At 55.2% G+C, this 13,062-nt stretch overlaps 1 protein-coding gene across 3 annotated transcripts in view; it reads right to left on the bottom strand.

Annotated features, from left to right (window-relative positions):
• The window catches only part of ATN1 (atrophin 1), a 37,807-nt gene that overhangs the window by 20,832 nt on the left and 3,913 nt on the right, over positions 1 to 13,062 (bottom strand). For 2 of the 3 annotated variants that reach the window (XM_083149709.1, XM_083149708.1), the window contains 2 exons: positions 2,370 to 2,534; positions 18 to 158 (listed from right to left, as the gene is read on the bottom strand). In XM_083149709.1, coding sequence (XP_083005835.1) covers positions 18 to 158; positions 2,370 to 2,396 — 168 coding nt within the window. In that variant the 5' untranslated portion in view covers positions 2,397 to 2,534. The remainder of the gene's footprint in view (positions 1 to 17; positions 159 to 2,369; positions 2,535 to 13,062) is intronic. The other variant, XM_083149710.1, reaches the window with a different exon arrangement.

Below are 13,062 nucleotides of genomic sequence, written 5' to 3'. Positions count from 1 at the left end.
CCCCCCCCCCACGTTACCTTTGCGCTTGGCCGGCCTTTCTCACTCTTGCAGTCACTGCTGGACGTGCTGATGGCACCAGGCGATGCTCTCCCCCGCGCTCGCCGCTCCTCCCTCGGGCCCACACTCTCCTTTTTCCTTCCGCTCCTCATCGACATCTTCTTGGGGACACAGAAAGAGCGGACAGGAGATATCAGAACAGAGATGTGGGGATTACAATTCCAACCCACCCAAGGCAGCAGCAGTACACCCTCTAATCAGCTTGCAGCTATTATCTCAGCGAAGGTGCTAGATAAATGAGAAGTAGGCTCTGATTGGTAGATATGGGCTCCACTTCTGTAAACCCGCACGGTAGTAAATATACCCCTATATAACTGAGACTATGGAAGGAACCACAGCCTGGGTGAGACGTACTAAGCCTTCAAAAGTGATACAGTGGAGAGTGATAAACCACCATCCAATCAGCTCCTAACTGTTATTTTTCAAACACAGACTGTAGCAAGGCAGTAGGGAGCTGACTATTATTCTCCATTTTATCACTTTTCAAGCTTAGTACATGCGGCCCCCCTGAGAGTTAGATAGAGGAAAGTGTGGTGTCCCCAACAGCACAGGATTAGTGATGTCACCAGTGGTGTAAGTATAGACTCTGAGCGCCAAGTGTGTGTCCTTAGGGGGTGCCAACAGGGGCACCAAGAGGGACAGTCTAGGAAACCCAGTCTGGGCCACACTCTGCCCGCACTGTTTGGGGAAAGAGTTGGGGATCTTGTCTGTGGTAATAAATCATACTTGCCTACTTCTGAAAACTAGTCAGGGAGATTATAGTTGGTAGTAGAATTTTGCACAGCACCATATTGAGGGGGCGTGTCATGCTCCACCCACAGGGCGTGTCTAGTTCCATATATGGAGAGATGGTGAAAAGAGATTGTGAACATGGCACCTAGAAGCGTGGGTGTGTACTGCTACATCTGAGAGGAATCTTGTAAAATTACTTATAGCAAATTGTAGATGAGCCCCAAAGCAGGTTAGTAAGAGCTGCTATGCTTGGTGCTGGGAAATGGTGCAGATGACTCAATGTAAATGTATCTGTCTCTCATTCCTTTTTCCCCCCAAAATGTGGGCTAGGTGACATGAGGGAGATTGCTAGACTAATGAGGGAGCGAGGGAGATTGCTGCTATGTCAGGGAGTCTCCTACAGAATGCAGGACGGGAGGTAACTATGATGTAACAGTGTAATGTGGGCTAGGTGACATGAGGGAGATTGCTAGACTAAGGAGGGAGAGAGGGAGATTGCTGCTATGTCAGGGAGTCTCCTGCAGAATGCAGGAGGGGAGGTAACTATGATGTAACAGTGTAATGTGGGCTAGGTGACATTAGGGAGATTGCTAGACTAAGGAGGGAGAGAGGGAGATTGCTGCTTTGTCAGGGAGTCTCCTGCAGAATGCAGGAGGAGAGGTAACTATGATGTAACAGTGTAATGTGGGCTAGGTGACATGAGGGAGATTGCTAGACTAAGGAGGGAGAGAGGGAGATTGCTGCTATGTCAGGGAGTCTCCTGCAGAATGCAGGAGGGGAGGTAACTATGATGTAACAGTGTAATGTGGGCTAGGTGACATGAGGGAGATTGCTAGACTAAGGAGGGAGAGAGGGAGATTGCTGCTATGTCAGGGAGTCTCCTGCAGAATGCAGGAGGGGAGGTAACTATGATGTAACAGTGTAATGTGGGCTAGGTGACATGAGGGAGATTGCTAGACTAATGAGGGGGAGAGGGAGATAGCTGCTATGTCAGGGAGTCTCCTGCAGAATGCAGGAGGGGAGGAAACTCTGATATAACAGTGTATTGTCGGCTAGGTGACATGAGGGAGATTGCTAGACTAATGAGGGGGAGAGGGAGATAGCTGCTATGTCAGGGAGTCTCCTGCAGAATGCAGGAGGGGAGGAAACTCTGATATAACAGTGTAATGTGGGCTAGGTGACATGAGGGAGATTTCTATACTAATGAGGGAGAGAGGGAGATTGCTGCTATGTCAGGGAGTCTCCTGGAGGCATTGGAGCGCCCCAGGCGGGGAGGGGGTGCTCCCCCGGCCGCTCCACACGGGGGGGGGGGGGGTTTGCCGGGGGAGGGGGGTGTCGGCCAATGCCGCTAAGTGTTCTGGGTGATGCGGTGGCAGGCTGCCTAGTCGCTCAGGAGGTGGCCAGCGCCACTCACCTCCATCCAGGGTGGGGGGCTGCTCCAAACTGCCACCCTCCAGTGGCAGACGCCCCTTACTGCATTGCGTGTAGGGAATGATAGCACTCTCCCCATCTCACCCCATACCCCCCCTCCCCCACCACCCTACTGAACCACCAATGACCCTTGAGTATGAAGTACTCACCGAGTCTTTGTTCTGTCGGGTTTTCATATTGCAGGGTGCAGAGGCCCCATTTCCCCGCAGGTATCAGAAAACATAAACTGCACTGCGGGCAGTGAGGATGGATGGGCGAGCGGGTGGGGGGTTAAGGGTAAAGGGTGCGACTGTATCCAAAGAGGGAAGTCCTACCTGGAAAGATAGAAAAATAATTATTATTGATCATAAAAACATATTTGTAAAATAAGTGTCACCGCAAGTGAAAGCATTACCCAAATATTGCACATGGTAACGGGTGACATTTCCCTAACGTGCTATTATTCCTGCTATTCATCAAGTCTGAGGGCCACAGGGGCCAGGGGCTGAAAATGATCAATAGTGGTTATTCTGGCACCCTGCACCTTTCAAAACTAGTGCAGTTCCTCTGTCCTGCCTGGGGTGTCGCTCTCTGCTGTGGTGCTTCCAGCACAGTCTGGTCTGTATCTCAGTACCCTGTCAATACTGAGATACAGACCAGAGTGTGCTGGAGGCACCAAAGCACCTGTTCCTAGGGATGGCCATTGACCATCAATGAAATCATCAATGGTCTATGGCCGATGTCTAATACTTTTGCCATCATTGGGGCAGATGTATTAAGCCTTATCAAGAGATAAATGTGAGGGTGATAAGGAGAGATAAATGTCCAGCCAATCAGCTGCTAACTGCCATGTTACAGGCTGTGTTTGAAAAAAGTCAGTACGGAGTTGATTGGCTGGAGGTTTATCTCTCTTTATCACTCTTGCATTTATCTCTTGTTAAGGCTTAATACATCTGCCCCATTGTGTATCAGATGGTATCCCTACATCGATGGCAAAAGTGAACCAATGTTTCCTATTTCTTTTTTAGCTAAAGCTATAAATAGTTATCCATGAAATAGTTTACAACTATCGATGGCTGATTGCATTATCGCCTGCTTCTGCACCGATGGTCATCCCTACCTGTAGGATTGCCATCACCTGTGGTGAGCTAGATAATTGATAAGAAAGGTGTCAGCACAGGTGCTTGCAATCCTATATTACCAGGGAAGTCCAGGAACAGAGCATTTTCTCCCTGAAGGACAGGTAGGCAAGTATGGGGCAGATGTATTAAGCCTTAGAAGAGATAAATGCAAGGCTGATAAAGAGAGATAAACAGCCAGCCAATCAGCTCCTAACTGCCATGTTACAGGCTGTGTTTGAAAAAAGTCAGTAAGGAGCTGATTGGCTGGGCGTTTATCTCTCTTTATCACCCTTGGATTTATCTCTTGTTAAGGCTTAATACATCTGCCCCTAAATTAGTCAGTGAAAGAACCTTGCAGGCAGTGTGTTGGCCGCCCCTCCCTACAGCTCTCTCCTTCTCCAGGGTCCTGAATCTGCCAATCACAAGCTCCGCCCCCAGACTACACGAGGAGCTGCTGCTGCTGCATGATGCCTGGCTGGTACTGTTATGTGTTCTGTGATGGCTACTTGATGAGTAGCAGCAGGGTGTTGATCATGGATTGTATACTGTACTTTGTATGTTGTGTGTGCATACCTCCCAACATGTCCCTCTCCAGGAGGGGCACAATGCTCTGTTTCAGGACTTCTCCCTTAATTATGATTGCCAGCACCTGTGTTGAAGAATCTTTCTAATCAATTATCCTGTTTGACACAGGTGCTGGCAAACATACATTATGAGGGAAGTTTAGAAACAGAGCATTGTGTCCCTCCTGGCATGGGTCATGTTGGGAGGTATGTGTGTGTAGTCTGTGCTGTGTGTGTATATGTGGTGGGTGGTTATGTGCTGTATGTGTGTATATATATGTGGTGGTATGTGTATATGTGGTCCCGTGTACGTGTTTATGTGGCAGATGTGTGTGGTGTGTGTGTGTGTTTGTATATGTGTGTGTTGCGTGTACTGCTATAGGTGTGTGCTGTGGCTAGTGCGTACTGGAGGTGAGTGAACAGTGCTCGCTAAGCAGATGTCATTGGCTGCATACATGTCATCCAGAACTGACTGTTACTTCCGTCGATGTCCGCCGAAGAGCTGACGTCATGTGACATCAGACGCCTGCCCCCGGCTGGCATCGGCCCGTCTGCGTTCCCAGGGGAGCGCCCAGCGTTTTCACCTACATATTAACCCCCCCCCCCCCCTGTGACACAGAGACGCCTTGACGCACGGCCTGGGGGCTTAGCCCTATATCTGCAGATATATGCAACCAACATCTCTGTATTATCTGATTATTATGTAGATATCTCTCACTCAGGGGCAGATTTATTATAGCGGCGCTAAAAGCGAGGCAAAGCAGGAGGGGAGAGCGACAAGATCTACTAAGATCTTGCCCGGTGGGAGAGCTAACTCCCCCCTCCAGCAAAGCCTCCTCCAGCTGACAGCGCGTCAGTTAACACTGACGCGCTGTCTGCTTCTCCCCGGCCGGCTGGACTGCGCATGTGCGGGATCTCGCTACTCAGCGCAGCTCAGAGCCAGCAGCAGGGACAGCACTGTCCCTGCTGTAGGTATAGGCATCGCCGTCTGCAACTGTCGAAGTCAATAGCTGCAGGCGGCGGAACGGTCAGCGACGCTGACCGCTCATAAATTAGGCAGCTGTGCAGCACCAAATATCGTAGCTGCGCTATGCCTCCTGCCTTACACCGCCGCCGGTAAAGTACCCGGCCAGCGGGTTTCATAGATATAGTGAAGCGCTATCCCCTGCTTTACCGCCAGGGGATAGCGCATATGCCCCACACCGCCAGATCATACTGTGCCCGTATGCAGCTACGCTGTCCTGTACCCACATGCTGCCATGCTGTACTGTGCCTGTATGCAGCTACGCTGTCCTGTACCCACACGCTGCCATGCTGTACTGTGCCCGTATGCAGCTACGCTGTACTGTACCCACACGCTGCCATGCTGTACTGTGCCCGTATGCAGCTACGCTGTCCTGTACCCACACGCTGCCATGCTGTACTGTGCCCGTATGCAGCTACGCTGTCCTGTACCCACATGCTGCCATGCTGTACTGTGCCCATATGCAGCTACGCTGTCCTGTACCCACATGCTGCCATGCTGTACTGTGCCCGTATGCAGCTACGCTGTCCTGTACCCACATGCTGCCGTGCTGTACTGTGCCTGTATGCAGCTACGCTGTCCTGTACCCACACGCTGCCGTGCTGTACTGTGCCCATATGCAGCTACGCTGTCCTGTACCCACATGCTGCCATGCTGTACTGTGCCCGTATGCAGCTACGCTGTCCTGTACCCACATGCTGCCATGCTGTACTGTGCCTGTATGCAGCTACGCTGTCCTGTACCCACACGCTGCCGTGCTGTACTGTGCCCGTATGCAGCTACGCTGTCCTGTACCCACATGCTGCCATGCTGTACTGTGCCTGTATGCAGTTACGCTGTCCTGTACCCACACGCTGCCGTGCTGTACTGTGCCCATATGCAGCTACGCTGTCCTGTACCCACATGCTGCCATGCTGTACTGTGCCCGTATGCAGCTACGCTGTCCTGTACCCACATGCTGCCATGCTGTACTGTGCCTGTATGCAGCTACGCTGTCCTGTACCCACATGCTGCCATGCTGTACTGTGCCCGTATGCAGCTACGCTGTCCTGTACCCACGCGCTGCCGTGCTGTACTGTGCCCGTATGCAGCTACGCTGTCCTGTACCCACACGCTGCCATGCTGTACTGTGCCCGTATGCAGCTACGCTGTCCTGTACCCACACGCTCCCGTGCTGTACTGTGCCCGTATGCAGCTACGCTGTCCTGTACCCACATGCTGCCATGCTGTACTGTGCCCATATGCAGCTACGCTGTCCTGTACCCACATGCTGCCATGCTGTACTGTGCCCGTATGCAGCTACGCTGTCCTGTACCCACATGCTGCCATGCTGTACTGTGCCTGTATGCAGCTATGCTGTCCTGTACCCACACGCTGCCGTGCTGTACTGAGCCCGTATGCAGCTACGCTGTCCTGTACCCACACGCTGCCGTGCTGTACTGTGCCCGTATGCAGCTACGCTGTCCTGTACCCACACGCTGCTATACTGTACCCATATGCAGCTACGCTGTCCAGTACCCACACGCTGCCATGCTGTACTGTGCCCATATGCAGCTACGCTGTCCTGTACCCACACGCTGCCGTGCTGTACTGTGCCCGTATGCAGCTACGCTGTCCTGTACCCACGCGCTGCCGTGCTGTACTGTGCCCATATGCAGCTACGCTGTCCTGTACCCACACGCTGCCGTGCTGTACAGTGCCCGTATGCAGCTACGCTGTCCTGTACCCACACGCTCCCATGCTGTACTGTGCCCGTATGCAGCTACACTGTCCTGTACCCACATGCTGCCATGCTGTACTGTGCCTGTATGCAGCTACACTGTCCAGTACCCACACGCTGCCATGCTGTACTGTGCCCATATGCAGCTACGCTGTACTGTACCCACACGCTGCCGTGCTGTACTGTGCCCATATGCAGCTACGCTGTCCTGTACCCACACGCTGCCGTGCTGTACTGTGCCCATATGCAGCTACGCTGTCCTGTACCCACACGCTGCCATGCTGTACTGTGCCCATATGCAGCTACGCTGTCCTGTACCCACACGCTGCCATGCTGTACTGTGCCTGTATGCAGCTACGCTGTCCTGTACCCACACGCTGCCATGCTGTACTGTGCCCATATGCAGCTACGCTGTCCTGTACCCACATGCTGCCGTGCTGTACTGTGCCCATATGCAGCTACGCTGTCCTGTACCCACACGCTGCCGTGCTGTACTGTGCCCATATGCAGCTACGCTGTCCTGTACCCACACGCTGCCATGCTGTACTGTGCCCGTATGCAGCTACGCTGTCCTGTACTCATATGCTGCCATGCTGTACTGTGCCCATATGCAGCTACGCTGTCCTGTACCCACACGCTGCCATGCTGTACTGTGCCCATATGCAGCTACGCTGTCCTGTACCCACATGCTGCCGTGCTGTACTGTGCCCATATGCAGCTACGCTGTCCTGTACCCACACGCTGCCGTGCTGTACTGTGCCCATATGCAGCTACGCTGTCCTGTACCCACACGCTGCCATGCTGTACTGTGCCCGTATGCAGCTACGCTGTCCTGTACTCATATGCTGCCATGCTGTACTGTGCCCGTATGAAGCTACGCTGTCCTGTACCCACACGCTGCCGTGCTGTACTGTGCCCGTATGCAGCTACTCTGTCCTGTACCCACATGCTGCCATGCTGTACTGTGCCCGTATGCAGCTACGCTGTCCTGTACCCACACGCTGCCATGCTGTGCCCAAATGCAGCTACGCTGTCCTGTACCCATATGCTGCCATGCTGTACTGTGCCCGTATGCAGCTACGCTGTCCTGTACCCACACGCTGCCATGCTGTACTGTGCCCGTGTGCAGCTACTCTGTCCTGTACCCACACGCTGCCATGCTGTACTGTGCCCATATGCAGCTACGCTGTCCTGTACCCACATGCTGCCATGCTGTACTGTGCCCATATGCAGCTACGCTGTCCTGTACCCACACACTGCTGTGCTGCACTGTGCCCGTATGCAGCTACGCTGTCCTGTACCCACACGCTGCCATGCTGTACTGTGCCCGTATGCAGCTACGCTGTCCTGTACCCACACGCTGCCATGCTGTACTGTGCCCGTATGCAGCTACGCTGTCCTGTACCCACACGCTGCCGTGCTGTACTGTGCCTGTATGCAGCTACGCTGTCCTGTACCCACATGCTGCCATGCTGTACTGTTCCCGTATGCAGCTACGCTGTCCTGTACCCACACGCTGCTGTGCTGTACTGTGCCCGTATGCAGCTACGCTGTCCTGTACCCACACACTGCTGTGCTGCACTGTGCCCGTATGCAGCTACGCTGTCCTGTATCCACACGCTGCTGTGCTGTACTGTGCCCGTATGCAGCTACGCTGTCCTGTACCCACACACTGCTGTGCTGCACTGTGCCCGTATTCAGCTACGCTGTCCTGTACCCACACACTATCCTGGTCTGTCACAGTACACTACTCTGCTATCTTCTAACCATACAATGACCTACTGTCTTGTGCCTACAGACTGCCCTGCTGTGCCAGAATGCTGCCACTCAGTCCTGTACCCACATGGTGCTCTACTGTCCTTTGCTCACACACTGCCTGCTGTCCTCTGCCCATACACTGCTATACTGAGCTGCACCCACTGTCCTGTGCCCATATGTTGTCCTGGTTCCTATGCCCACACACTGTCCATTTATCCTCATGGTTATATACCCAGTAATATATGCTGCCCCTATGCCCTTCCACGGTTAGACTATACAGTACCCATATGTAGAATTGCAATTCTTACATTATGCCCATACAGTATATCATGTGCCATCTATCTGCTCTGGCCTGTGCCCACAATTTTGATATACACATTCAGTGTTATTCAGAGTTTGTCACAATTCGACCAAAGAGGCAGGTAGAGTGCTCAGTAAAGTGTAGGGATATCTCTTATATATTTAGCCAGATCTGTCACTCAACCCCTGTGGAGAATGTTCCTGTGTAGAACAGTTTCACTTTCATGTGTCTAACGTTACACCCCCTTGACATCACCTCCCCCCGCCCAGCCAGGCTACAGTACACGCCCACCATCCACCATTACTCCACAGCCACCATCCACCATTACTCCTGCACATCCCTACCCTCTGCCAGGACCCCCGCTACCCCCCTCCCGCGATTCGCGGGACCCCCCGCGACCCCCCCCCTCCAACGATTTGCGGGACCCCCCCGCGACCCCCCCTCCCGCGATTCGCGGGACCCCCCCGCGACTCCCGCGAATCGCGGGACCCCCGCGCCCCTCCCGCGATTCGCGGGACCCCCGTGACCCCCCCTCCCGCGATTCGCGGGACCCCCGCGACCCCCCCTCCCGCGATTTGCGGAACCCCGTGACCCCCCCTCCCGCCATTCGCGGGACCCCGCACCCCCCCTCCCGCGATTCGCGGGACCCCCGCTTTCCACCCTCCCGCGAGTCGCGGGACCCCCGCGACCCCCCCTCCCGTGATTCGCGGGAACCCCGCGAACCCCCCCTCCCGCGATTCGCGGGACCCCCGCGACCCCCCTCCCGCGATTCGCGGGACCCCCGCGACCACCCCGGTATCCGGACTATTGTTAGACAGCACTTACATCGACAGCCATTACATCGACACCATTAGTTCGACAGCTCAATAGGTCGACATGGTTTTAGGTCGACATACCATTAGGTCGACATGTCATTATGTCGACAGCTCATTAGGTCGACAGCTCATTAGGTCGACAGCTCATTAGGTCGACATGTTTTTAGGTCGACACTGCCATTAGTCGACAGTCAAAAGGTCGACATGGTTTTTTTCACTGTTTATTGAGCCGACATGTGCCGACAGGCGGTATTTCATGCCCTACTATCCACTAGGGCGTGGTGGGAGAATAAAATAGTGTGCCGAGCGGAGCGAGGCACCGTGCCCGAAGCATAGCGAGCGGCTGCGGTACACTTCAAACTGTGTCCATGTCGACTGTGTCGACATTTCGGCCAAAAAAACAGTGAAAAACCCATGTCGACCTTTCGACTGTCGACATAGACTCTGTCGACCTAATGGCAGTGTCGACCTAAAAACATGTCGACCTAATGAGCTGTCGACCTAATGACATGTCGACCTAATGGTATGTCGACCTAAAACCATGTCGACCTATTGAGCTGTCGAACTAATGGTGTCGATGTAATGGCTGTCGATGTAAGTGCTGTCTAATATCCGTCCCAGACCCGACCACCCCCTCCCGCGATTCGCTGGACCTCCGCGACCACCCCCTCCCGCGAAACGCGGGACCCCCCGCGACCCTCCCGCAAATCGCGGGACCCCAGCGACCCCTCCCTCCCGCGAGCCCCCTCCTGCGATTCGCAGGACCCCTGCATCCTCCCCTCCCGCGATTCGCGGGACCCCTGCGACCCCCCCTCCCGGCATTAAAAGGGACCCCCGCGACCCCCCCTCCCGCGATTCACGGCACCCCCCCCCTACTGTGATTTGCGACCCCCCTCCCGCAATTCGCGCCGCCCCCTCCCGCGATTCACGGAACCCCCCGTAGCGCCCCCCCCTCCCGCGATTTGCGGGCCCCCTCGGCACTTCTCGCGATTTGCGACCGCCCCCTAATTCACACATTCAGGGACCCCACCTCCCGCAATTCATGCCCCCCTCACGCAATTCACGGCACCCCCAACACCCCCCTTCCTGCGATTCGCAACCCCCCACAACCCCCCCTCCCGCGATTCACGAAACCCCCCGTAGCGCCCCCCTCCCGCGATTTGCGGGCCCCCTCGGCACCTCTCGCGATTTGCGACCGCCCCGTAATTCACACATTCGGGGACCAGCCCTCCCGCGATTCATGCCCCCCTCACGCAATTCACGGCACCCCCCATACCCCCCTTCCTGCGATTCGGAACCCCCCACGACCCCCCCTCCCGCGATTCATGCCCCCTCCCGCGATTCACGGACCCCCGCACCACCCCCCTGCGCCCACCCTCCCTTGATTCACGCCCCCCTCATGCAATTCACGGCAACCCCCCACACCCCCCCTCCTGCGATTCGCAGCCCCCCCACGACCCCCCCCTCCTGCGATTCATGACCCCCTCCCGTGATTCAAGGACCCCCGCACCACCCCCCCTTGACTCACGGCGCCCCTCCCGCAATTCACGGACCTCCGCAACCCCCCCTCCCGCAATTCACTAACCCCGACAACCCCCCTCCCGCAATTTGCGGACCCCCCTTCCCACGATTCAAGCCGCCCCGCGCCCCCGCCCACGATTTGCGGACCCCCTCCCGCTAACCGCGGATCCCCACACACCACCCCCCTCCCGCAATTTGCAGACCCCCCAGACCCCCTTCCGGCAATTCCACCCCCCAGCGGACCACCGCGGCCCCCGCTCCCGCATTTCACGTACCCCCCGTGACAATGGGGGATCCTGTACCACCACAAGCAGGTACCGCCCCTAGGTGGGAAATCCGGCCCTGGCTGCCGCACTGCAGGTTTCCCCACTGCCCTCTGCACCAGCGCCACAACTTTTATCAATGTCTTGCCCACATACCACTATTATACAGCCTCCTGCTCTCATGCACGCTCACTCCCTCCCAGTGGGAGGAGACGCTCACCCACTGCCGGGAGCTGCATACTGTCCCCCACCCTCCTCCAGTTCTAGGGATGCCCATCGACCATCAATGATTTTCAAATAATCGATGGTTTATGGCCGATGTTGAATACTTTTGCCATCAATGTGGGAGGACACTGCCCTGCCTCCTGTTCTCCTGCCCCGTAACTTCCGCCAGTGGAGACCCGCTCACCCTGTGTTGCCCACATTCCCCTATCATGCTTTACCACCCAGCCTCCTGCTCTCATGCACCCTAACTCCCACCCAGTCGGAGGAGACACTGACTCCTGTATTTCTGTGCTGCCACGCTGGACCCTCACCCACTGGCAGAAGCTGCACAGTGTCCACCACCCTCTTTAGTCCCCCGTATGCCCACACACCCCTATCACTACCCAGCTTCCTGCTCTCCTGAATCGTAACTTCCACCACTGGGTAATCGCTGACATTGTGTTGCCCACATTCCCCTATCATGCCTCATATCCCAGCCTCCTGCTCTCCTGCACCCTAACTCCCACCCAGTAGGAGGAGACACTGACTCAGGGCCACCGTCCGGTACTCCTGTGCTGCCACGCTGGACCCTCACCCACTGGCAGAAGCTGCACAGTGTCCACCACCCTCTTTAGTCCCCCGTATGCCCACACACCCCTATCACTACCCAGCTTCCTGCTCTCCTGAACCGTAACTTCCACCACTGGGTAATCGCTGACGCTGTGTTGCCCACATACCCCTATCATGCCTCATATCCCAGCCTCCTGCTCTCCTGCACCCTAACTCCCACCCAGTAGGAGGAGACACTGACTCAGGGCCACCGTCCGGTACTCCTGTGGCTGCCACGCTGGACCCTCACCCACTGCCAGAAGCTGCAATACAGGGCATCTTTCATACAATTCTAACCATATTTCTCACAATACAAATGTTCACAAATTAAGGGGCGTAGCCACTTACGCCGGTGTGAAGAGCGCCCGTAGGGCGCGATGAATCACCTAGTTCATAATCATCAATGGTCTATGGCTGATGTAGAATACTTTTGCCATCGATGGTGGAGAACCAGATGGTTCCCCTCCATCGATGTCACAGCGCCCCTATTACCCATAAAGCCACCAGGACTATCGATAGGTCATCCACTCCATAGCATGCTGCCATCGATGATCAATTGTGCCATCAGAATCAATGGCAACCATTGATGGTGATTACAACAATAACCATCCCTAGTACAGTGTAATCTTGATGCTAGATCGCAGCCGCAGCTGTTACCAATATTTGCATAAATGGGTGGGTGCTAGATGCCTTTGACAAATCAGATACAGCCAGAGGCGGACCCTCATTCTCATCTAGCACCAGGGGTCAAGTACCCACAAACCAGTGCGTATGCACCTGTGATGTCATCACCTCCCAATGGATTTTACGTGACTGGGACCTTGTTGTCTAAGCACAGCCCCTCTAACACCCATCTACTAAAGCTTCTACAAATGAAAAGTGGTGATGTTGCCCATAGCAACCAATCAGAATCTGCTTCCCTATCACTGCCGCTCACGCTGCTTCCCTATCACTACCGCTCACA

This window comes from Crinia signifera, chromosome 6 (assembly GCF_055691185.1).
Source record: "Crinia signifera chromosome 6, ASM5569118v1, whole genome shotgun sequence".
In the NCBI taxonomy this organism is placed as follows: domain Eukaryota; kingdom Metazoa; phylum Chordata; class Amphibia; order Anura; family Myobatrachidae; genus Crinia; species Crinia signifera.
Note: the sequence above shows the minus strand (reverse complement) of the source record. Positions and strands in the feature narration are given on the sequence as shown.